Source organism: Biomphalaria glabrata, chromosome 10, assembly GCF_947242115.1.
Source record: "Biomphalaria glabrata chromosome 10, xgBioGlab47.1, whole genome shotgun sequence".
NCBI classification, from domain to species: domain Eukaryota; kingdom Metazoa; phylum Mollusca; class Gastropoda; family Planorbidae; genus Biomphalaria; species Biomphalaria glabrata.
Window position 1 is genome coordinate 36,301,532 of NC_074720.1, and position 26,848 is coordinate 36,328,379.

General features: G+C 37.4%; 1 protein-coding gene across 2 annotated transcripts in view; it reads left to right on the top strand.

The window, feature by feature from the left end:
* LOC106066541 (glutamate receptor ionotropic, kainate 2-like) overlaps nt 1–26,848 on the top strand; it is a 144,200-nt gene that overhangs the window by 103,283 nt on the left and 14,069 nt on the right. The window contains exons 7-10 of one of the 2 annotated variants that reach the window (XM_056043314.1): nt 7,295–7,485; nt 21,510–21,563; nt 23,885–23,981; nt 24,461–24,645. In XM_056043314.1, coding sequence (XP_055899289.1) covers nt 7,295–7,485; nt 21,510–21,563; nt 23,885–23,981; nt 24,461–24,645 — 527 coding nt within the window. The remainder of the gene's footprint in view (nt 1–7,294; nt 7,486–21,509; nt 21,564–23,884; nt 23,982–24,460; nt 24,646–26,848) is intronic. The other variant, XM_056043315.1, reaches the window with a different exon arrangement.

The following is a 26,848-nucleotide window of genomic DNA, read 5'->3' on the forward strand; positions in this document are numbered from 1 at the left end:
GTAATAATACTGCTGAGGTGGTCAATAAGTAGTTGCACTAAATTTCCATTTTATTTTACCAATAAATTAGCGTATCTTGTCTTAGAAGACAAAAGGAAAGCTTGGCCACAGATAGACAACGATTTAATCTAATTACTGGGGAGGCGCGGTGGCTTGATAGACCCGCTTAGCTTTAGAACCAGGGGTCCTGGGTTTGAATCTTGGTGAAGACTGGGATTTTTAATTTCGAGATCTTTGGGCGTCTCTGAGTCTATGCAGCTCTAATGGGTACCTGACATTTGTTGGGGGAAAAGTAAAAGCGCTTTGTTGTTGTGCTGGCCGCATGACACCCTTGTTAACCGTATGCCACAGAAACAGATGGCCTTTACATCAACTGCCCTATAGACCGCAAGGTCAGAAAGGGGAACTTCACTTTTACTGGAGTACTGCACCCTTTCTTAATAAAATGGACATTACTATTACAGACAAAGCAGCATAACTCTTGTAATACATACATCATCATATACCATATACCATTTAAAAACAGCAAACCTGATATATTCTAAACTATTAATCTTCAGTAGAGTCTTCTAATAGAAAAGATGACGCTTTCTATTACTTTTCTCTGGAAGCCTAAATAAAGCGTTTTTCAAACTGTGGTAAGCCTACCACTGGTGGTATTTCAAACCATGCTAAGTGGTTTTGGTGTGATCTCTGCAATGAGGTAGTTACAAACCAGTGCATGAAGCCAGACATTTCAACCCCGGTCACTTCATCCCTGGCTATTTCTTTCCCGGTCACTTCTTCCCCGGTCACTTCATCCCAGGTCATTTCATGAAAGAAAAAAAAATCAACAAACAAACATAGAAACTATTTTATTCCCCTGCTAACGTAAACATTACAATGCAATCCAATTATCTGATATAAACTTTTTATGTGTAATGTTTGTCTGGCACTGGTATGATGGCTTTATGGCAAAATATGTAGGTCGCTGCTAGGTAGTCACAGTCATGTAACACTTACTGCAGTCATTCTTAAACTTCGGAATTGAATACATTGCCATTATTATTAAGAAATCGCCTTAATTTCGTCATTCTAATTCTTTTTTATCTCATTCGTGACGTGCACATAGTTACAGACCACTTAAATTAAGGACTACATGTGGTTAGCTGCCCATGGTCAATAAATGAGACTGACACTAACACAGTTACAGTGCATTGTCTATTTTTTTTTTTTTTTACGAAGACTTCTTCTTCTTCTTTCTTCTTCTTCGTTCTCATTGTTATGTTGGAGTGTTCATATGACTAGACCAATACATGAGATGAACTGCGCAGTGGTTTCCAAATCAGGGAGCTCTCTATATAGTTTTCTTTCTATTGGGGGTCTTTTGGGGACAGTGTCTTGTACGGGCCTCTTGGTAAAGAGAGCAGTTTTGGAGGACGTGGTCGGCATTCTCTGGTGATACTCCACATGGGCAGATTTCACTGGCTCCAATTTTGAGCTTCCGGTACATGTGTTGTCGCATTCTGTTGTGTCCGGTCCTGAGTCGAAAGATTAGACGTTGGTCTTGTCGGGATAGCTTATAGTAAGCGTCATCTTTCTTGTGATTTGGATGAGAGCTCGTCCATTTCTCATTTATTTTATTTACAATTAATTTCTTCAATTCTTCTGGATAGAGTGCAGAGTTTATTTGTGAGTTAGTTCTTCCACTGTTGGCGAGTGTGTCAGCCTTCTCATTTCCTTCTAGTTGTATATGAGCTGGTATCCATTGAATAACAGTTTTTTTTTGCTGTTGTTGAGCTTTGTAAGTGCTGTTCTGAGGTTTTTAATATAAGCGGAATCAGAGTTTTGCAAGCTTTGGAGGGTTGTTTTCGTTCGGTTAGAAAGACAATCTGACTGTGTGGGGAACTTGGATGATTTGCTAGCATGGTAGCAGCTAGTGCTAGTGCTTCCCTTTCTGCTCTGTGACTGTCAGAGAGCTCTCCAGTTGCAATGGATTTTTCTAGTTTTCCTCCATCTGGCCATTCGATAAGTATTCCAGCTCCTCCATTTGAGGTGGCTTTATGGGATGAGTCATCCGTGTAAACTCTGATCCACTGATTGCTAGGATAATTGGTATGTAGAAAACAGTTCACTATTTCCTTGAGCTCTGTTGGTCTGTAATCAGATTTTCTTTTTATGCTTTCAATATGGTCCCTTATAGTAGGAAGAGGGCTTTCGTCCCAGGGTGGAGATTCATTATAGTGTATCGAGGATTCCATAGTAATTTTTTCAAGTTGGTGTTTCTTTTTTTAGGTTTAGAGATTCCTGTATGAAATTGGTCCATTTGAGACGTTTTTTTGTGCCAGTTTTGTGGATTTTTGTTCTGAGTAGGTGCCTCTCAAAGGTTTCCAATTTAGTGAATTGGGAAAGGATTTTTATTTCTCTTCTTTCATCCAGAGAAATCAGGGCAGCGGTTTCCTCCATAGCTCTTATGGGTGTTGTTTTGATTGCTCCTGTCATTATCCTTAGACCAATATTTTGAACCTTGTCTATTTTTCTTAGGTTGGTTTGGGCTGCTGAGCCCCATGCTGTGGCACTATATTCTAGTACAGGTCTTTACGTAACTGGTATAGGTCTTTTTCAGGATGTTGTGATTAGCTCCTCAATCTGTGCCAGCTAATTTTTTCAAGAGGGATAGTCTCTGAATGCCTTTACTCTGTGTTTTATCTATTTGGTTTTTCCAGGTTAGTCTCGGGTCATAGGTGACTCCTAGATATGTAGGGCTGTCATTTTTTTCTAAAGCTTCATATCTAATGATAATTTTATTGTTTGTTGTTTTGTTGACAGAATATGGTATATGTTGTCTTTTTTGTGTTGATGGACATGCCCCAGTCTTTGGACCAATTATTGAGTATATCAAGAGCATCTTGTAATCGAAATTTCGATGTTCCTACATATTTTTCTGTGCTAATTAAGGCAAGGTCATCTGCATACATGCTGATAAATCGATATCTTAGGCTCATAAGGTTTATTCATACTAAGGGATTGATACACTTCCTCAACTGTTGCCCCCCCCCCCATGCGACCCGCACCACCCGCACATCGCAAGGTACGGCTCTGATGATTAGTGTCCAAAATTATTAGTAGCGTGAAAGTAGTTATGTATCTTATGAAAAATGAAATACAGACGTGTCTTATAGTTCAAAGTTTACTTTTCAGCTCTTACCATGTTGGACTATTACCATGGCTTCATTTGGTTAGCTATTTCATTTAACTCATAAGACATTACCATTATTGAGAAAGTAGCATACCTCTTGTAAAACGTATATTTACCATTTAAAAAGAGCATCAAAAGAATATTAGATTGAGAGAATCCGAGCTATACATATCCTCAGAAGGATAATGGAAGATGCTGTAAGCATTGGAGAAAGAAGAATAACTAACTTGCACTTAGCAGATGACATTGATGGCCTAGCAAGGACAGAAGAAGAACTAGCTGACCTGGTGATGCGCATTGACAAGACTTCCGCAGCAAATAAATGCAGAAAAAAACAAAACAAATTATGACCAATAGCCAACAAGGAAATCGACAACTGGTTGCAGAGGGTTAGGGCTTCACGATGGTAGATATGGGTAAGAAAGGAATCCTCAAAGGTTCGCCAATGAAGACCACCAAAGTGTTGGAAGTCGTGGCGGATGCAGACACTTCATCGGATGTTGCTGATGTGGCCAGTACACCAGTTGTAGCTGTTGATGCGGAGTTTGGTACCCAAAGTGGCAGAGGATTCAAACCAAACAAGCTGTCCCGCTCTAGAGTGCATGTGAGGTCCGCTCCTGGGTCTCCAACAAAATCAAAAAAAGAAGAGATGCTTATCTGTCTCCTCGTGATAGGAACTTTTCGCGAGCCCGCGTATTATAAGAGAAGTTGTAAGCCCTTCTAAAATGAGTCTTGATGTCTTATGAACAAGGAGAAATACATTGTTCACCTATCAAGAAAATACAAGCCAGACTTCATATTCATTCAAGAAACAAATATCGACACACATTATAAATCACGCTAATACACATCCGACATAGGGCTGAAAGAGGGCTGGTTTAGCCTAGGAAACGCGTGTAGAGGGGTAGCTATTTTCCAAGTCTCAGATAGGTTTAAAGTAGTGCATGTATTTAGTGACACCAGGGGAAGTGATCATTAGAGTAGAAGCAGAAAACCAAACATTTACACTTACAAACATCTACGCACCAGCAAAGAGAGCAGAAAAACAGGATTTGTTTTGAAAACATGAGCGATACACTACACAAAATTATATTGGGAATATGTTGGTTATGGGAGGGGACTTTAACTACATAACTTCTGCATTAGATAAAGAGACTACTTTGGCAGTGGGCCCTCCCTCTCATAAGACCTTTCCGAACCTTAATTTCTTAGAGGAGATGGATATTTTAATTTAGTTGATGCTTACAGGACATCAGAACCTATGGGTCGTGATACAACCATGGTGCACAGGCCATACCCCGTCTCGACACGCTTAGACAGAGCGTATAATAATTTCTTTATAAGTCGGGTATCTTATTTGGAAGAAACATTAGAATACACAGACCACAACACGGTGCTAGTTACTTTGCACATAAAAAAACAAAGAAATTTTAAAATAAAGTCATCCCACTGGAAATTTAACAATTCTCTGTTGGATATTCCCCTTTTCGTGGAATCAGTTTCTATTAATCTTAATTCTTACTTACAAGATATAAAGGATCCACATTTCGATTTAACACTAACATGGACACTCCTAAAAAAATTATATCAAGCAGCAATAGCAGTAAATATCTACATTAGCTCAGGAACAGAGGAAGCAAGAATATGAACATTTCAAATACACATTACTACATACGGATGATGAAATGGTTAAAACAGACACTCTTTTTAGAAGAATTGAACAAGTATATTTCTAGGGGTGCTGTGATTAGGTGTAAAAATAACTTCAGCAATGAAGGTCCTAGCAAACTATTCCTATTGTTCGAAAAGAACGTACTATCAAGTAAAATTATAAACAACATCATAGATAGTGAGGGGAATAAAGTAGATAATTATAAAGATATTAAGAATGTATTTACAAAACACTTTACTACTATATACAGTGAAGAGCCAGTACATACTGATGCTCAAGATAATTTTCTAAAATTTTGCAAGCAACTGGACAAGACATGAAGATCTTTTAGGGAGTGCATTTACGCTAGACGAACTTAGGACTGCCCTAGATTTGACTAAGAACAATAAATCACCCGGTCCAGATGGCTTAACCTTTGAATTCTACAAAACCTTCTTCCCCCTGCTAGTGTTCTCTTACTGCGACTATATAGCGACGCCATTAAAATGAGGCAATTTCCTGCAAATTAGAACGAAGCATACTTCACAAAAGTACCTAAAACATCAGAAAATAACACTTCACCTAGCGACTATAGGCGTATTCCACTTTTCAACACAGACTATAAAATTCTTAGAAAAATGATTTTCCTAAGGATGAAACCACTCATTAACCAACTTATAAGGTACAACCAGTACCGTTGTAACCCTGACAGAAACATGGCATGACGCAATTTTACGGGATTTTATCACGTACAGTAAGGATAAAAACATCAATGTGTCTCTTTTATCTGTAGATCAAGAAAAAGCCTTTGACCGAGTAGTCCATAGCTTCGTGTTCAATATGCTTGGAAAATGTAAAATAAGTTCCCTGTTAATCAGATATATAAAGCTTGTCTATACGAATGCAACAAGTAGATTGATAATTAATCATTCTCTCAGTAGGAGTATCCCCATACAAGGGTCTGTCAGACGGGGCTGTCCCTTATCCCCCTTCTTGTATATCCTTTGCTTGGAGCCCTTCTTGGAATCTATAAGATCGGACCCCTCTATTATTGGGATCTAAAAATTAAATTATATGTTACATAGGTTGGGGTTGAAAAAAAAATAGCCTGTACTTCTTTTAACTACCTTACAAAACAACGCCTTGATCCAACTTTCTAAAAAATTTTCAAATTTTTTGTAGTGTTAAAAAGTCTCCATGTCCAGTCTAGATATAGTATATATAAGTCTATGGCTATTCTTAGATCACATTTTTTGCTCTGAATATATTCTCTTTATAAATAAAATAAATTATACAATTTGTTTAAAAAAATAGGTTACTTACAAAAAGTGAAAAAGTTTTGATTGCAAAGGTTATAGCACCATTTTTAAAGCGTAAATAATTTAGTTAAAAAATTCCTCCCTATCAACTTTTACGGGCAAAATTCCATTCTTCATGTATGCCTTGCAAAAGAGATTTTTGCAGGAGTTTGTGCGTTAATAAACATTATACATTTTTAAAGCACATGAGAATATAGAACCCTTGATGCCTTGGTACGAGATATAGCCTTCACTTCCTATGGAATAATCTCTCCTCATTTTTTTCTTATGTGTCGCTAATCCTTCTTTATTTTTCATTGTGAAATAATTATTGCGTCTGATTTAATAATTACAAAAGCCAGATATGTAGGAACTAAGGGATGATACAATATGCAGCAGAAATGATCAATTTAGTCTAAATATTGCACACATTCCGACTACCTAAAGGGGTCATTCTTTTGTGGTCTTTGTAGAAGAGTATTTAAAAACCCCAAAGCCGTTCGTCGTATTTGGTGGCAAGCTGTTTGAATAGAAATGGGTTTCTAGCAATGTCTGTAGCCTCTTCCCTACAGGAGGTACACTGCCCTAAGGTCCTCCATGAAGTTGCGGCGCCCAATTATACGAGGACGTCCCTGTTAGCGTTTTCCTCGTTTCGGACCCCATGCTGTTTTTATCTTTGGTGCGCGCGATTCATTCTGGCCTAGAGAACATGTCCCGAAACCTCATGAGGCTTTCGAAAACGATTTGATATGTGGTTGATCACCCCTTTTCCGCCTAGGAATTCTCCTTCTGTGACCCATCTCTGTGACTCTTAAAATCGGTTATATATAAGTGTACATTGTGTTAGGCACTCAACTAGCCTAGCAACTCGCCATACTGACGGACCTTTAATGCGACATTTAGTGACGTCACGGACATTGAGGTTTGGTTTGTTTATATTTTATATGTTATTTTATTCAGTTGTATTAGGACTTCAAAGTGATAACATTTATTATTGACAGAGCGACCCAAAAGGCTACACTACATCCATATTTAAAAAGAATATTTAATAGTGAGTTAATTCCAAACAAAAGCCAATTAAATAGTTTAAGTTTACTCTATTATTTGAATGTAAAATAGTAATCAATTCTGTTGTAAAATCACTAAACTTCTTTCGAATCGTTGCAGACGATTTCTCTCCAGTGCTGAGCATGGGACAAAGTGGCATACAGGTCTGGCCGATCAGACTACCCAACAAAGTGAAGTCCCCCGACGATCCGGAACTTAAACGGAACCTGATAGAGTTGCGAAAGTCTCAGAGGAAAATCTTCATCCTTCACTCGAACAACCGAGATGTCGTCATGAATGTCTTGCAGGCGGTAAGGTGACCTTGACCTTGACGAATGAACTTTAAATTATGTTTTTCTTTTCAAGTTCAAGATCTGGGGCACGTTGAAAACACATGGCCAGATTTCCACTACATGCGTTCTTATATTTAATTATGAAACACGCTCTCTTATTATGGAATAGAAGTGTGTTTAAAAACATGTTTATATACCACTTTCTATTATTAGCAGACCTTTTTTAAAACATATACCCAAATCATTAAAGAGAAGGTTCCAGGTAAAAACCCATAGTACACTATCATATCTAATGTATTATACCAGGACCGGCCTTGGATAATCGGTGGCCCTAGGCAAAGTGAATTTGGTGGCCTCGCATGTAATAGAAAAAATAAATAAACAGCGAATACTAAACTAAAATTAGGCATTGATTGACAACCTGGTGTACTCCAACAATGAAATGGTGGACCTCACCACTTCTTGCTAAGCGAGGCCCACACCATTCGGAGGTTCTAGGCGGCTACCTAGTTTGCTAGATGTCACAACCTCTGGACAGTTTAGACCAATAGCTTGTAGCCACGTCACTGGTCGTTTTGACACCCATTTCGCCCCAGGGCAAAAACAATGTCAATGAAAATTATTTTTTTTTACCATAACTCATACCTTGCAACAGAGTGTCTGCTAACATTTTCATCGCTAGAAGGAAATTGAAAAGGACGAACTAGCGGTTACAAGATTGCGTACTTACACGACATAGGAGGATGTCAAGAGACTCGTATACTTTTATAGATCATCACTTACCACTCATCGTCTGCCAAATGCAATTGTCTCCCTTCTATCTATAACAAAATGAACACAGACATTCAAATTATCTTCTCGACTTGAGTATGTAACAACTTGACAACCAAAAAAAAAAACCTCCATATAACGATAGAAATATTTAAGCTGGAAAAATAAGAGTAAGATACTCCATACACAAGAGATCGCTAAGAAACATTTTAAGTGGAAAGTTGAAAAGGATCAATTAAAATAGCTTGCTGATTACATCGGCGCAAAAACTCAGTTGTCTTTCTTTAGAGTGTCCGTCGCCATGTTTACACCTTAGCAACGGTTGGTGTGGAAAACATACAACTCTAGCCTCATTTTTACCTGTCAGAATGTCAAGTTGACTTGCGCTGTATTTTTCTTTTAAATATAATGTCTAACCAGTTCAAAGGGGTCAAAAGTTCAACTGGAAATATTCTTTAAGGTAAAATTTAAAAACAAAATGAAATTGAAAATCTCTGGAACGAAGGTGTCGGCTTCTCATAGAGTTAGTTTAGTGAGGTTTACGATAGATGAGAAAGTTGGGAAGAAATATTTACCTGGAAATCATCAAACCACTTTTCTAATTTCTCTTGCGAAAATCCATATTACCTGGGGCTAGAACTTTAATAGATATGGAGCCGTTGCAAACGACATTATAAAATTCTTTGGAAGCCTTCTGAGGGCTTTCTTTTACTTTAATTTACAAAGCTAATAGGTTTCTTTGTGTCTCGCAGATGTCAAACGTTCTGTGTCTGTTTTATCCAGGGCAAAAAGGGGAAACTGGGTGAGGGAGTTGTCCTTCCTGTTCTAAGCTCAAACAAAAGAAATCTTGAGTCTCTGATATCAAGTACAATCGAAATAATCTCTAAGCTTCTCTCCAAGACATTACTTATGTTATAGATTTTGTAGATTATTCATTTAGGGCGGAAGAACTATGAATTAGTAGCCTTTTGATGTATCCGGTAAATTCTGGTGTATGGAAGAAATGAATAGTTGATAAACTGATTTTGTTAAAGTTTATAACATTTTTTGTGATTTTTTTTAGTATTGTAGATTATAGTGTAAGAAGCTCTTCATTTTATAGATCATTGTTTGTTTTGCCTCATTGTTGTTGTTTTTTTTCTTGTAATTCATTTGGAAAAATTTTTAATTCAATTGAGCGTCCTTGACATCGTGAATATCTCCAAAAGGTTGACGTCATTAATTCTGCAGTAAACGTCTGCACATTCTCGAAACAACCCGATGAGAATCGGACTTCACCATTGTAGTTAAAAACAGAAGTATAGGGATCGATCAGTAATGTTGATGAGATGGAGAATGTAAGGCTTATCGTGGCCCATTTCTCTAAGTCCACCAGTGAAGACTGAAACTTTGTGGCCTTATCACAAGGTCCTTAGGGCTCACAAAGACCTCCCTTCACTAAGTCCACCAGTGGAGACTGAAACTTTGTGGCCTTATCACAAGGTCCTTAGGGCTCACAAAGACCTCCCTTCACTAAGTCCACCAGTGGAGACTGAAACTTTGTGGCCTTATCACAAGGTCCTTAGGGCTCACAAAGACCTCCCTTCACTAAGTCCACCGCTGGAGACTGAAACTTTGTGGCCTTATCACAAGGTCCTTAGGGCTCACAAAGACCTCCCTTCACTAAATCCACCGCTGGAGACTGAAACTTTGTGGCCTTATCACAAGGTCCTTAGGGCTCACAAAGACCTCCCTTCACTAAGTCCACCGCTGGAGACTGAAACTTTGTGGCCTTATCACAAGGTCCTTAGGGCTCACAAAGACCTCCCTTCACTAAGTCCACCAGTGAAGACTGAAACTTTGTGGCCTTATCACAAGGTCCTTAGGGCTCACAAAGACCTCCCTTCACTAAATCCACCGCTGGAGACTGAAACTTTGTGGCCTTATCACAAGGTCCTTAGGGCTCACAAAGACCTCCCTTCACTAAGTCCACCGCTGGAGACTGAAACTTTGTGGCCTTATCACAAGGTCCTTAGGGCTCACAAAGACCTCCCTTCACTAAGTCCACCAGTGAAGACTGAAACTTTGTGGCCTTATCACAAGGTCCTTAGGGCTCACAAAGACCTCCCTTCACTAAGTCCACCGCTGGAGACTGAAACTTTGTGGCCTCATCACAAGGTCCTTAGGGCTCACAAAGACCTCCCTTCACTAAATCCACCGCTGGAGACTGAAACTTTGTGGCCTTATCACAAGGTCCTTAGGGCTCACAAAGACCTCCCTTCACTAAGTCCACCAGTGGAGACTGAAACTTTGTGGCCTTATCACAAGGTCCTTAGGGCTCACAAAGACCTCCCTTCACTAAGTCCACCAGTGGAGACTGAAACTTTGTGGCCTTATCACAAGGTCCTTAGGGCTCACAAAGACCTCCCTTCACTAAGTCCACCGCTGGAGACTGAAACTTTGTGGCCTTATCACAAGGTCCTTAGGGCTCACAAAGACCTCCCTTCACTAAATCCACCGCTGGAGACTGAAACTTTGTGGCCTTATCACAAGGTCCTTAGGGCTCACAAAGACCTCCCTTCACTAAGTCCACCGCTGGAGACTGAAACTTTGTGGCCTTATCACAAGGTCCTTAGGGCTCACAAAGACCTCCCTTCACTAAGTCCACCAGTGAAGACTGAAACTTTGTGGCCTTATCACAAGGTCCTTAGGGCTCACAAAGACCTCCCTTCACTAAATCCACCGCTGGAGACTGAAACTTTGTGGCCTTATCACAAGGTCCTTAGGGCTCACAAAGACCTCCCTTCACTAAGTCCACCGCTGGAGACTGAAACTTTGTGGCCTTATCACAAGGTCCTTAGGGCTCACAAAGACCTCCCTTCACTAAGTCCACCAGTGAAGACTGAAACTTTGTGGCCTTATCACAAGGTCCTTAGGGCTCACAAAGACCTCCCTTCACTAAGTCCACCAGTGAAGACTGAAACTTTGTGGCCTTATCACAAGGTCCTTAGGGCTCACAAAGACCTCCCTTCACTAAGTCCACCAGTGAAGACTGAAACTTTGTGGCCTTATCACAAGGTCCTTAGGGCTCACAAAGACCTCCCTTCACTAAGTCCACCAGTGAAGACTGAAACTTTGTGGCCTTATCACAAGGTCCTTAGGGCTCACAAAGACCTCCCTTCACTAAGTCCACCAGTGGAGACTGAAACTTTGTGGCCTTATCACAAGGTCCTTAGGGCTCACAAAGACCTCCCTTCACTAAATCCACCGCTGGAGACTGAAACTTTGTGGCCTTATCACAAGGTCCTTAGGGCTCACAAAGACCTCCCTTCACTAAGTCCACCGCTGGAGACTGAAACTTTGTGGCCTTATCACAAGGTCCTTAGGGCTCACAAAGACCTCCCTTCACTAAGTCCACCAGTGAAGACTGAAACTTTGTGGCCTTATCACAAGGTCCTTAGGGCTCACAAAGACCTCCCTTCACTAAGTCCACCAGTGAAGACTGAAACTTTGTGGCCTTATCACAAGGTCCTTAGGGCTCACAAAGACCTCCCTTCACTAAGTCCACCAGTGAAGACTGAAACTTTGTGGCCTTATCACAAGGTCCTTAGGGCTCACAAAGACCTCCCTTCACTAAGTCCACCAGTGAAGACTGAAACTTTGTGGCCTTATCACAAGGTCCTTAGGGCTCACAAAGACCTCCCTTCACTAAGTCCACCAGTGAAGACTGAAACTTTGTGGCCTTATCACAAGGTCCTTAGGGCTCACAAAGACCTCCCTTCACTAAATCCACCGCTGGAGACTGAAACTTTGTGGCCTTATCACAAGGTCCTTAGGGCTCACAAAGACCTCCCTTCACTAAGTCCACCGCTGGAGACTGAAACTTTGTGGCCTTATCACAAGGTCCTTAGGGCTCACAAAGACCTCCCTTCACTAAGTCCACCAGTGAAGACTGAAACTTTGTGGCCTTATCACAAGGTCCTTAGGGCTCACAAAGACCTCCCTTCACTAAGTCCACCAGTGAAGACTGAAACTTTGTGGCCTTATCACAAGGTCCTTAGGGCTCACAAAGACCTCCCTTCACTAAGTCCACCAGTGAAGACTGAAACTTTGTGGCCTTATCACAAGGTCCTTAGGGCTCACAAAGACCTTCCTTCAGTGGCAGGATAAAAGAAGAGGTAGAGAAATTGATGTTGACAACGGGACGGGAAAGAAACAGGAAAAGACGATTGGTGGATCTTATGTGGTGCCCCAACTTTTCAGCAGGCTAAGGGATAGGTGAAGTCCATCCAACTCTATTGAGTTTCTGAAATAAGTTGTGGAAGTCAAGTGGGGTTTTGCTGGCCACATGACTCCCTCGTTAACTGTCGACTATAGAAACACACCATCTGCCTCATAGATCGCAAGGTCTGATTGTTTGTTTGTATTTTGGTGCTGTTGTTGTTGTTGTTTTTTTCTTTACTTTTAATATTGTGTTCTAATATATCAAAGACTATATCAAAGGATGTAAAGAAATGTGCACAAGAAATAAAAACAAATATGGACTCTCCAGCCATTGTGTAGTTCTTTTGAGAGGAAATTCTAATAATTATCAAATAAATGATCCGAGACAGATTCACCATGTAACGAGAAGAAAAGATCGATGACGTAAAATCCACAGTACAAGAGTGCAAGACAATCAGACGTAACCACAGACATAGCGACAGACATAGCGACAGACATAGTCTCAATCCTAGCTCCTACAGAAATGGAGACGGAGCACACAATAATGTCAAAACGACATTTGTTTATAAAATTGCACTTTTATTATCAATGGACGGTAGCATAAAGACTGCACTGTTACATGTAGTGTCATTGACGGCCTTCTGTCGTAAAAAGTAAGAGAAGAGATTATACTTGACTGCTTTAGTCGTAAGACATAAAGTAAAAGTAAGGTTCCCCTTTCAGACCTTGTGATCTGTAGGGCAGATTAAAGGTCATCTGTTTCTGTAGCCTTCGGTTAACAATGGTGTCATGTGGCCAGCACAACGACCAAACGCCTTTACTTTTACTCCAAAGTTAATGCCAGGACATTTCTATGGGAATATCCATAGCCGTATTACGACTGATAGAGGCCATATATTGTATCAATAACAGTAAAATTGTATTATATTTTTAATCACGGTATATGGTAATTGTAGTTGGAATATTTGCAGTACAAAATGTTGGTCTTTTTCTTACATTTAATTGGTACTGAGAAATTATTGAGATGGTGCTCAGTTGTATTTATTTGAAATGTTGCACTCTACTTTTGGGATCAAACAAAATGTCACAGCCAGTACATCTAGATGCCTTGTTTAATTATTGCATGTAGGGAAAGTGGGGTAATATGAGATACTTAACTTGAAAGGGTTATAAAAACTTTAATTGATATATATTTAACCAACTGCTAATATAAATGGATTCATTATATATGCAATAAACTTTAGGGTTAGGGTTACAATCAGTGCAGCTTGTAAAACGAATTACTTCAGCATAAAGAAAATCTGAGATGAATTTCTTGACAGATTTGAGCAGTTCATAACCAACAAAACTATTCTGGCATTCCTGGTACACCATCTCAACACAAATAGTAACGAAATCCACACTGATCCATTTAGAAATGATACTGGATTTCTAGAAATGTCATTGATCGATATAAAAAGGGAAGTTTTGTGGAGTAAAAAATTTATAGAGTTGATTTCAAGTTGGAAGAATTGGAGCTGAATAGTCTTCCAGATTGCTACAGTCAGGTGAAGAAGTTGGTATTTGGAGGGCTATTTCTCAATCGACATATTCATGCAAGCAAGCATTCTCTTGCATAAATATAATTAAAAGTAAAGTAAGAAGCCAATTAACAAATGAAAATTTAGAGTCGTTTTTGAAACTAAAAACAAGTTATGACCGAAATGTGTCCAAACTTTCTAAAACCAAAGCCATAGCTCCCATTGACTTAGTTTGCTAAATTGTTTGATATTGAAGTACATGTTAGTGTTATAAGTAAATAATTAACTGCTTTAGTTGTTACTAAATTTAGAAATAATTATCAAATAATGCCATATATATATATAATCTAATTTGTTGCAAAAACACTATTTATAAAGGAATAAAAAGTATAGTGTGTGTGTGCTATTTGTTGTTGGTAAGAAAAAAAATCTTGAGGCTCTTTAAAGCTTTAACATTTTGTAAATTCTAATTTTTGGCTCTTCCGACTCAAAAGGTTGCCGACCCCTGCCGTAGGCCACAAAAACAGATGAACTTTACATCATCTGACCTATAGACCACAAGGTCTGAAAGGGGAACTAGTTAGGCCAGGTTCACATCTAACTTTACATTCACTTTCACCTATCCTTTGATCTGCTGGACCGTTGGGGCACTACACAAGATCTGTTAACCTTTTTCCATTCTTATCTCTCATTTGTCTTTGATATAATTTCATTCGGATGTTCTTTCTGAAAATATTAAAGCCTGTCTTGGTGGACCACTTCGGGGGCCGATTTTGAGTTTGTGTTTCCACACAAACTGTCTATTGTAACCTTGTTTCATTTATTCCTGTGTTGTCATCGACAATGAATAATTGTGCTAAGTTTCAGCTTGATCCGAGAATGAGAAGTGGGAAATATAAAGTGTACCAGATTCCACCCAGAAGGACTAAGACACAATGAGTTGATGTAAATGGGTTCTTTTTGTCACATTCTTGGCTTGTATCGCGAGGGAATTCAGAATAATGTGTTATGGCTTGTTCTCCATGGAACTTATCTCTACTTCAGTGGTCCCCAAACTTTTGAGAGATGTGTACCCCTTCAATCATTTTCATAACTCTGTGTATCCATCTCTCCCCCCCCCACACACTAAAAAAATTAAGATGAACGTAAAATAAAATTGTTCATAAAAAAAAATATTGCGCTCCATTATTCATTTGACCTTTAGAAAAGATTTCTACCAGGCGTGGATCTCCTCACCCCTGGTCCTGTCTGAAGATTCCACAATGGCAGCGACTATTATTAATTAAGATTGGATCGTTCCACATATATAGTGCGCAGACTGCGGTCCTAGGCCCGCTTGCTACAAGCTGCCGAAGGCCGGGCTAACCACGGGTCATTTCTCATTCCTTTTCTGTAACTGCCACAAAGCCGTATAAGTACCTTAACTCCAGCCTCAGGTATATAAGCACGCGTCGTTGTGGAATTGCGTGGAGGACTTGATGGACTAGGAAAAAAAAAAAGAAGAAAAAAAAAACTTAAAAGTCGCTGTCGAACTTTGGATATTTTTCAAATCTCACTTCGGTAGGCCCCTTTTTAGAGCCCCTTGTCCTGCCCAAATCCGGCACTATGTAGTGGTTCTTTATTATGTTTATTTTTAAAACCCCAACGTTTGCTCTTTTTTCCGTATGCAAAACAAACATTCTGACATGAATGTTCTGTTCATTTTAAACGGATATCTGATCCAGTCAATAGTATGGTTCGCTTTTCAAATTTCATTAGCAAATTCTCCAAATGCTATCAGCATCAATGTTAGTCGCCGAAATTGCAATCAACTCACGGAGAGATGGGAACGAGTCTACTTCTCCATAACCTACTCGCTTTTGTCCTAAGTTATAGTTCCGTTATAATCTCATTTTCTTCGTCTTGAGCATAAATCCATTAAATTTCTTTGTCTTCTAACGATAGGCTAAAGCAATTTAAAACAGAGAATATATCTGCTAAGTATGCAAGTTTACAAAACCATTTTCATGCAAACAATTTCTCATCTTAAATCTACCATTAAGTTGACACGTAGGTTTAGGCCACAGCAGTAAAGATGACTCCTAATAGATTTCCCCTAGATAGCCAACAAACATCGGTATGGAAAAGAAGCTGGGTAATACTTCCCATTACTCCATAAAATTGCAAAAAGTGCATATTTAAAAAAAACAGCATAGTTAATGATTTATTTGTTTGTAAAATGTTTTACATGTTTGGATGTTCCTTCAGAGTTGACTATAGTTTACTTCCTAGTCCAAACCTCCCGCAGGACGACGGGGGATGGGTGCTGGAAAGGTTTGAACCCGGGACCATCTATAAATCCAAACGACAGCCCAGCGCGCAAACCGCACGACCAGACAGCCATGGCATACGTACCCTATTCAAATTCTTCCCTCTGGGGTTACTCGTACCCCCAGTTTGGGAAACACTGCTCTACTAATCTTTTTATGTCGTTCTTATTCCGCTTTAGGTTTATGTGAGTTAGGATTATCCAGAAAGAACCAGTTCTGGCTGGATTTACTAGCTGGCACGGTGACTAAGACAAAAAATGGAAGATGAAAAATCTGGATAAATTGGGGGGGGGGGGATTCCCCCTTTTCGTACATGCCATTAAAACATTTTAAAACAAATATTTCGTTAAAAAATCAACAAAAAATAGCTGTATTATCATAATAACTAATTAGTTGGGACACACTCACACACAAACAAAGATAAATTTAATTTCATCCCTTTTTTTTCCATCTAACATTTTACAATTTTACGATTTTGCTTTCAACAGATCCTTGCCTCTCCTTGCTAAACAGAAAATACTTTTTAGAACTTTTTCAAAAATAATTTTTGTTGCTTAAATGCCGAAAATAAAAGAAAAACAATAATTAGCCTCTAAAGTCTATTGCCATATAAACTTACTGTAATCCCAGAGTGTGTGAATCAAGTCCTAAAATCTTAGAACGAGTGTGAAAGAGAGATAACGCTGGACTACAAAATGGGGACTGGTTATACAAAAGGTCATACAGCGCTGGCTCTTTGGAATTTTAACAAATCTTCTAGCAAGTAAGATGGCTTCACGTACACTCTTGTCCGTGACAATAGACGAATCAATAAAAAGACAACTAATTAGTTAATTAGATGTCATTAATCTTGTTCTATAGGGAGTCTTTTTAGCGGCCCCCGTAAGGGGAAAAAGCCGCTATTAGGTTTGTGCAAAATGTCCGTCTGTCCGTCTGTCCGTCTGTCACACTCAGATCTCGAAAACTAGAAGAGATATGAAAAATATTATTTCATCATTAAATCCGGCTTGAAAAGTTTAGGTGCAACGGCTACTTTTGGTTTTCTAAAAGCAAACCGTTTAATTTATAAAATTAATTATGCAAGCGATTTTTTCATAAAAATACACCAATTCTAAAACAATTACGTAAATGTAAGGGAGGCAATGTTACAATATGCTAACAAAGATGGACAATTTTTGTGTATTTTCAGTATCACTGAGTCAAATATATTTTTAAAATGTACAGGCAATGTTTACAACAAATACAAATAATAGTAAAAGACGTTTTTTCTGGTCAACTAGCTGCTAAAATTAAAAGAAAACATTTCTGTTTGTTTATAAAGGCTAATAATGCACTTTGTATGTAAATATCACGCACATTTTTTTAAATGAACTTTTTATGCAGCGATTTTCGTGCAGTAGCGTAACGTCGCAACATGATCAGGTGCTAAACCAATTCCTTAAACTTTTTTAAAAAATCAGATTTTATTTATTTTTTGTTTAGTGCCCCCATCCGAATAAAAGAAGCTTATTTTTGTGCGTTTTGTCTGTTGGTCGGTCTGTCCGTCACGATTAGATTTAAAAAACTAGAACTCTAAAAGCTATTGAAAATCTGATTTACCCTTTAATGTTCCTCCCATAACATCTCAATAGTTTTAAGTATCTAAAATTGATTGTTCCGGATTTTTTTGTGCAAAACTAATCAACGCCAACAAATGTTTGTTTGCTCTTCTAATTTATATTACATTCAATTTCCATGCTTAAACGTTGCAATAACACATTATCAATAATATGTTGTTCCGTTTTTTATGTAAATAGCATATTAATGCTAAATCATAATCTCTATACTGACTTATATTTCATTAAGTGTAAAAATGTTCCGGATATTGTTTTATAAAACATGAATTATGCCTAATGATTGTTTGAAATCGCATAAGGCTTTTAAAAAAAGTAATTTACTAGAATTGATTACTGAAAATTACTTTTTAGACATTTAATTTTCTTGTAAAACATAACATAGAAGTTTTGTAATCGATAAAGAAAGTTCCGGATTTTGTTTCTTACAAATCGTCGCCAGAAATTTCCGAATTTATTTAAAAATCTACTAACGCCAAATAATTGTTTGAACTCCCTCTTTTAATTAATAAACAAATAATCTTCTCATTTACGAAATAATGTTTTTACGGATTTTTATGAAAAATATTTTAACTCACTACTCTCTTACAGTACATTTAACTTTCTACCTAAAACATTAAAAAATCTAATTATCGTTAATATTATGTTCCGATTTTTAAGGAAAACAGAATCCAAACACCAAAGTAAGGTATGAAAATCTCTCCACGTGGCTGTAGTACATCTAATTTTTATACGAGACCATCCAAAAAATTTAATTAACGGTATTACATTTATCTGAAATTCTCTTTTTCTTTTACTATTTATACAAACATCCGGAACAATCTATTATATAAACTTTTCAATTGTGTTCATACCTAAAAATTATTGCGATGTTTTGAAACGTAAAATAAAGGTTAATCAATTTTTAATAACTTTTAGTTGTTTTTTTTATATCAAGATAACGGACAGACCGACTGACAGACAAAACGCAAAAACAATGTGGCTTTGATCCTTTTTATTAAATAATATCTATTAGAACTCAGTGCACCAATGTCTATGAACCCTCGTTAAATATCTCGTGTAAATAAAGACATTTTTTTTATGGTACCGGTACTAGCCTATTGTGAGGTAATGGAATTTTTTTTCTTTGACGTCATATGAATGGACTCTTTAAATGTAATGTTAAAAGAACGCACTCGGTGCACCAATGTCTATTAACCCTCGAAAAAATTGCTTGTATTAATGAAAACATATTTTAGTCTAACTAAGCCGTGTGACGTAGTGTTTTTTTTCCCTTTGACGTCACATGGAATGAATTCTTTAAGTGAAATGCTAAAAGAACGCACTCGGTGCACCAATGTCAATGAACACTCGAGAAATGGCTCGTGTTGATAAAGGTGATTTTTAGTCTAGCTAGGCCTTGTGACGTAGTGTTTTTTTTCCTTTGACGTCATATGGAATGAATTCTTTAAATGAAATGCTAAAAGAACGCACTCGGTGCACCAATGTCTATGAACACTCGATAAAAGGCTCGTAATGATGAAGGCGATTTTTATTCTAGCTAGGCCGTGTGACGTAGTGTTTTTTTTCCTTTGACGTCATATGGAATGAATTCTTTAAATGAAATGCTTAAAGAACGCACTCGGTGCACCAAAGTCTATGAACACTCGATAAATGGCTCTTATAGATGAAGGCGATTTTTAGTCTAGCTAGGCCGTGTGACGTAGTGTTTTTTTTTCCCTCTGACGTTATATGGAATTAATTCTTCAAATGAAATGAAAAAAAGAACTCTGTATAGTAATGTTTATTAAGCCTCGTTATGTGACTCGCGTTTAAAAAAGGAATGATATCTTGATTTAGATCTAATCTAGATTTTTTAAACTAGATCTAGATTTTTATTACAGTATATCTAGATCTGGATTTATATTCTAATTAAAATTATTTTAGAGTCTAGATCTAGAATCTAGTTTAGACTAAAATAGACTAAATTAAGATGTAGAATTTCAATTTCTAAACTTAAAGTGTAAAAAAAAAGTGTAGATTTTCATTTCCAAACGTTTTGATCAATATTGTAATGTTTTAATATACTAAAACTAATCTACTATTTTTTTATTAAATTTAAATTTAAATTTACGGCAAATGAATGTTTGAAACATTATTACTTTTGACCATCGGATGGCTGCCTGGTCGTGCGGTTTGCGCGCTGGACTGTCGTTCAGATTTATGGATGGCCCAGGGTTCAAACCCTGCCCGCTCCCATCCCCCGTCGTCCTGCTGGAGGTTTGGACTAGGAAGTAATTATCTTCAACTCTGAAGGAACATCCGAAACGTGTAAAACATTTTACATCAAAATTAAATCACCTCTTGAATATTATTTGCGAATATGCAGATCCGACAGGGATCCGACTTCGACGGGGGCCGCCTCTGAGTTTGTGTAACACAAACTCTCTTTGTAATCTTGTCTAAAAACATTTTAGTAGACTAATATTGCAATTCACAATGTGAATTTAAATTGCGAATGTTGTTTCGTAGCTGAAGCCTCGTTTCCACTTCGCCAAATTTTATATGGTACCGAACCTATGAAAAAAATACCACAAATGCTCATATTGTTCATCATGTTCTATTACTCCACTTTCCAATGCCTTTTGAAGAAAGGCTTTCTCGATATATCTAGCATTCCAATTGTATCAACATTTTCACCTGAGTGTAGGCCCCATGTCTCAGAGGCTCTTTATCCAACAGTAACTAAACAAAAAGCTAGATTTTACAAATTCTCAATCGTCGAACCAAGAGGCTGAACTATCTGAAGTTTATTATCTATCTCCATCACCTCGTATCTTGGCGGCCAGGCCATAAAGACACTGCAGACAACAAATCAATAGTTCTATCTTTCGCATTGACCACTAAACACCTCTTGGTGTAGGCTTCAATAATTTACCTTTATTCGGGTCAAATTTTATATCGACCCTATATAAGTCTGTGTGACTTTAAAAAATAGTCTTTTTTTTTTAAATTGTCTTCTGTGACTTAATCCACCGTGTTGTTTCAGTCCTACATGAACTGTTATCTTCTACTACAAAATGTTTAAACAGAATAGGAATTCTGTCTCTCTCGCAATCACATGGCTGGACTTTGGTGGTATCTAATGGTCTGCAATCGTAATAGTAATAGGTCTGTGTGTGAAGAGAGAACACTTGAGGTTTGTATGTTTGCGCGTGTGTGTGTGATTTAGAGGGAGAGAGAGCTTAAATTTAAAAACACAATGTTTAGTGTGAAGGAAACAAAAACTAAAGGGAGTTAACTTATGTATTGGTAAAAGCGTCCGTGTTTAAGGAGTTATATCCCTTTGCATACTTTTATTTTATCATGTCTTCTCCCCTCTCCCATTCAACATCACAATAATGTCTGTAGAGCTGTCTGACGTCTCGCCATAACTCAGACAATATTCATTCTGTTTATATTACTTATTATATTTAGTATGACAGCTTCTATCTCTCACTCTGTCTTTTTTATTTTCTTTCTTCTCTTCCCCCCCCCCTCTCTCTCTCTCTCTCTCTCTCTTCAATTTCATAATTTAAACAAGGTGTTCTACACCATTAGGTCATGACCTCTTAAGAGAATAGAACTGTTTTCCTTCTACTCTCCAGGCCCAACAGATTCACCTGCTGCACGATAAAATAGACTGGTTCGTCACCTACCCTGTAAGTACCTGTCTCACCTTTTAGTGTTCCTCAGTATCATTACATAACGTACAACTGGAAATAGTCAGTAAGAAATAATGTTAAGAAACAGAAGCTGAAACTCTCTGACAACGACAACGAAAGCGTTGGCTTCTTGTAGCAAGGAGCTTGCAGTAGCTTAAAGTAAATGAGAAATTGTACTTTTTAGGTCGTCTGTTATCAACATGTGGTCCACTTCCTGTCCTGTAGGAATCTAACGGATATGCACTCATGGACAGCTTTCAATTTAAGTCATCACTTTGTGTTCAGCAGGCATTACTTTTAGTTTTATGGGGGGGGGGGGCAATGTAAGGACATTTTATGGCTTGGTACTTGGTACTAAGAAGGTTAGAATTTAAAAAAAACGCTGAATGTAACACATCGTTTGAAGGTCTACATCAATAGAAATCATTAGAAAGTTCAAAGTGTAACATCTGCTCTCCAGATCTAAACGTATGTCAGTTTTTAAAAACTGTAACAGTTTCAATCACGAGTGTGCATGTTTTGTGTGTGTGTGTGAGTGTGTTTGGGGGGGGGGGGTTGTGGGGGAGTGTGTGTGTTTGTGTGTGTACTGCTATATAGATGCATTCATTCCAGCGAAGACCACATCAATAGATGAGATGGCAAATAGTAACCTTTTTAAAGATTAAAAAGGATTTATTTCTTATATCTTCTACCACTAAAGACTACGATACCGCATACACACACACGAGCGCGCACACACATGACCCTGAATCCATCCAAACCTAATGACATTTGCAAGGAAGATTAAAGCTTGATCGTTGTGCTGGCCACATAATGCCCTCGTTAATCGATGGCCAGATATTTGACACCATCTGTCCAAAATGGTCATGGAAAGAAAGAAAATGTCAATCCTATCGGTGTCTTAAGATTTTCAACTTCTGAATTTTTAGCGAATTCTTATTAGTAGTTGACAGTAAATAGCAAACTGTTGAGTGTATCCAATTTACAGATACGGTAATTTTGTTAGGCTCGATAGAATGCAACAATTATGTAATCATATTTGTATTTTAGCACATGTACATCACTCAGTTATAAGTCCCACGCCATTGAAAAACGGGTTGAAAGGTACAAAGGAACTTTATTACTATGACCGCTTACCCAAATCACTTGTAGAGAAACCGGTACCGGTTTCCAGATGTTAACTTGTCGTCAACCCACGAATGAGGACACACAGCATTGTAGTGAGCTCATGAGGAACATAGAGGACTAGATATAATCTAAGATTGATTATGCATTCCAGTATGTCTGGTCTGGCGATAATTTTTTCCCATTAAAGTCCCGGGACAACTAATCTCCACCAGTTGACACCGAGAGGTCCTGGAGTTCTGTTACAATTACCACAGACTGAAAAGATTAAATGCAGTATCTGTGAGCAATGTATACATATTTAATTATTTATTTTAATAGTCCCCAGTACATATAAAGCGCCACGAGCCACTCCAACCGGGATTATAAATCTCACACCAAGGAAATTAAAAAAAAAATTCTTGTCCATGTAACACCTTCATTTCTTTGGACAACCCTTATCTTACAAAATTAGGGTGAAGGGTGAAAATGCAACGGCGCCTGGTGATTATATACGCCCAACCTGCGATCGCAGCTGTGTATCTAGGATTGGCCTCTTTAGTCACACAAGAAGTTGCAAAGGGAAAAGATCGTCTCTCGAGACGTAAAATGCCACAGAGTAAAAATTATAATTTTAAAGCAAGGATATACTAAATAAATATTGAAGCAATCAGAGACAGAAAAATAATACAAGGATTAGCAAATCAACAACTAAGGGGTAACAAACCAAGAATAAAGGTAAATACACACCAATACATGCATGGCAGCATCCACATAAGCAAACATTGATATATGCACACAATTATCTTGTACATAACATAACATAACAAGACAGGGTGTCGAGGACTTCTGAGGGCGCAGTCCAACACATTAGGTAACTACCCAAGAACACATAGAAATGCATCCTAATACAAGCTGAACATTTATTTTATATAAATACTATTGCAATGGGAGAACCACTACTGTAATACAAAAAAATATACATGTATATATCCCACAAACGCAAATGTACGTGGGTACCCACACATTTCCATCACCAAATCATCATTACATTCCCCCAAGATCTTTAGTAGGAGATAAATAGGATTTATAGTAACTGCTGCGGATCCACTATAGAATGTAATTGTGATACATATATATTATTAAAAATACAGAAATAAAATTGGTTCCAGTAGAAAGATTATTTTTAAAACATATTACTTTATTTTTATTAGGATTTTGAAGACTTCCTAAGTGAGAACACGACTTGGAGTGGGACTCTGTACGGACTGCAATTACTGCGTGAAGAAAAAATACCTCAAAACATTTCAGGTCAGCACTTCCAGCATCCTGTGTATCAGATGAACTTTAGTTCTCAATGTTTTATTTAGAAATAGTTGCTATAGCAATAAAGACAGATGGAATGTGGTGATTTTTTAGTAATGGCGAGAAACCTTGAAATAGCCAGTTTTATGGCGTGTCCGGTGTGTATAATGAAGGAACTGTTGTTAGGCTATATTTTTAAAAATTTTAAATGATAAAGCTTGTGCACTTTATAGTTTGTGCACTTTATAGCTTGTGCACTTTATAGTACTGCAAACTCATTTTTTGTAGGCCTTGCCTTTGTAACTTATTTTTTAATTGGCAGTTTTGAAGTTCACTTTAGCATCCTTGACATTGTTAAATTATCTTGAAAATCTCAAATAGACAGACAGACAGACAGATAGATAGATAGATAGATAGATAGATAGATAGATAGATTGATTGATTGATTGATTGATTAATTGATAGAAACTTTATATCTATTTCAGATGTGGTAGATCTACACAATGTCACCATGTCTCGCTTGGACCTGGCCACGGCCATCGATGTGGTTGGGCTCCTGAGACACATCCTGTGGAAGGAGGCCCCAGGCTGCAACAGGGAACGTCTGCTGGATGACCACATCGTCTCGGCCGAGGCTTTCACCTGGCAGTTAAAAAACACGGTTGGCCCTGTAAGAGAGAATGTCGCGCATGCGCATGGTGATTGGTACCGTGACCTACTAACACCATGGATGAGAATGGCGTGTCTCTCAATAGAGTCTAATTGGTTGTGAATGATTATTAGTGCTTTACATTGCTATCAGATCTATAATATAATATAATCGTAATGCGTGTTGGTTAAAGTGACGGGATGTTCAAATCTAAAAACAGCATGATGGAACCAGTTGTATACCATCTTCATATGATGGTTAAAAACTAATACTTATTTTAAAATATATATTTTTTGTATTGTTACACTATACTATTATGACGTGGTACTGGACCAAACAAAATAAACAAACTCACCGCTTCCTGTGTCGCAGCTATCTCTATGCCAGTATCAATGAATCAATAATCCATGTAAAAGAAATATATCTACAATATTCCAAATCGAATACACATCCACAACACAGTAAAAGAAAAATAATCCTCAATCTCTCAGTCAAGAGATCAAAGCAAGGTCTCTTACATATTAACACACTAACTCAGGTCATTTACACACTCCAGCACAAACAAAGCTCTTCTAGTTCCCACGTGGGGAAAAAAATTGGCTTGTAATGGGAAACAGGTTTACAACAATATTTAGTAATGACGCAAGTCTTATAATTAAATCCTTGCAATCCTACAACTCAGCCTTGTAACACTTGGCAAAGAGGCGTAAAGGGGTTTTGAAGACGTTCCGCGATTAAACTTCCAATGCCAGTAAATAATTAGATATACATGAAATCAATCTTTTCTTTTATACTACAATTCCTCTATTCAACTTTAAAATCCATCGGCCAAGGGATTGTTTGCTTATTAATTTATTAACCTTATTGTTGTGGAATTTAGCCTAAAAGAGTCATAAAAGAGCATTATTATTTCCTACAAAGAGCATTATTATTTCCTACAAAGAGCATTATTATTTCCTACAAAGAGCATTATTATTTCCTACAAAGAGCATTATTATTTCCTACAAAGAGCATTATTATTTCCTACAAACAAAGAGCACTATTATTTCCTACAAACAAAGAGCATTATTATTTCCAACAAACAAAAAGCATTATTATTTCCTACAAACAAAGAGCATTATTTTTTCCTACAAACAAAGAGCATTATTTTTTCCTACAAACAAAAAGCATTATTTTTTCCTACAAACAAAGAGCACTATTATTTACTACAAACAAAGAGCACTATTATTTACTACAAACAAAAAGCATTATTATTTCCTACAAACAAAAAGCATTATTATTTCCTACAAACAAAAAGCATTATTATTTCCTACAAACAAAAAGCACTATTATTTCCTACAAACAAAGAGCACTATTATTTCCTACAAACAAAGAGCATTATTATTTCCTACAAACAAAATGCATTATTATTTCCTACAAAGAGCACTATTATTTACTACAAACAAAGAGCACTATTATTTACTACAAACAAAGAACACTATTATTTACTACAAACAAAGAGCACTATTATTTACAACAAACAAAGAGCACTATTATTTACTACAAACAAAGAGCACTATTATTTCCTACAAACAAAGAGCACTATTATTTACTACAAACAAAGAGCACTATTATTTACTACAAACAAAGAGCACTATTATTTCCTACAAACAAAAAGCATTATTATTTCCTACAAAGAGCACTATTATTTCCTACAAACAAAGAGCACTATTATTTACTACAAACAAAGAGCACTATTATTTCCTACAAAAAAAGAGCACTATTATTTACTACAAACAAAGAGCACTATTATTTACTACAAACAAAGAGAACTATTATTTACTACAAACAAAGAGCACTATTATTTACTACAAACAAAAAGCATTATTATTTCCTACAAAGAGCACTATTATTTCCTACAAACAAAGAGACAATTATTTCCTACAAACAAAGAGCATGCTGCATTGTGGAGATCTTCACAAATGGATGCAAATCTATTTAAAGCAAGCTTTTCTTGGTGTAACTGGTGTCTAGCATATGGAAGTATTGTTAAACAAAGTATGAAAATAATCCGTAGATCTATAATAATTATTGTGAACTTTTTCAGCCCTATAGAAACTAATTCCCTAGCTAGCTTGTAGGACCAAATAATTTGTATTGATTAGCACGCAACAGTGATTTGAATATGGCGTCCTTGCCCTTATTTCTTTTGTCCACTTCATCTCTTCAGCTTTGCATTTTCATG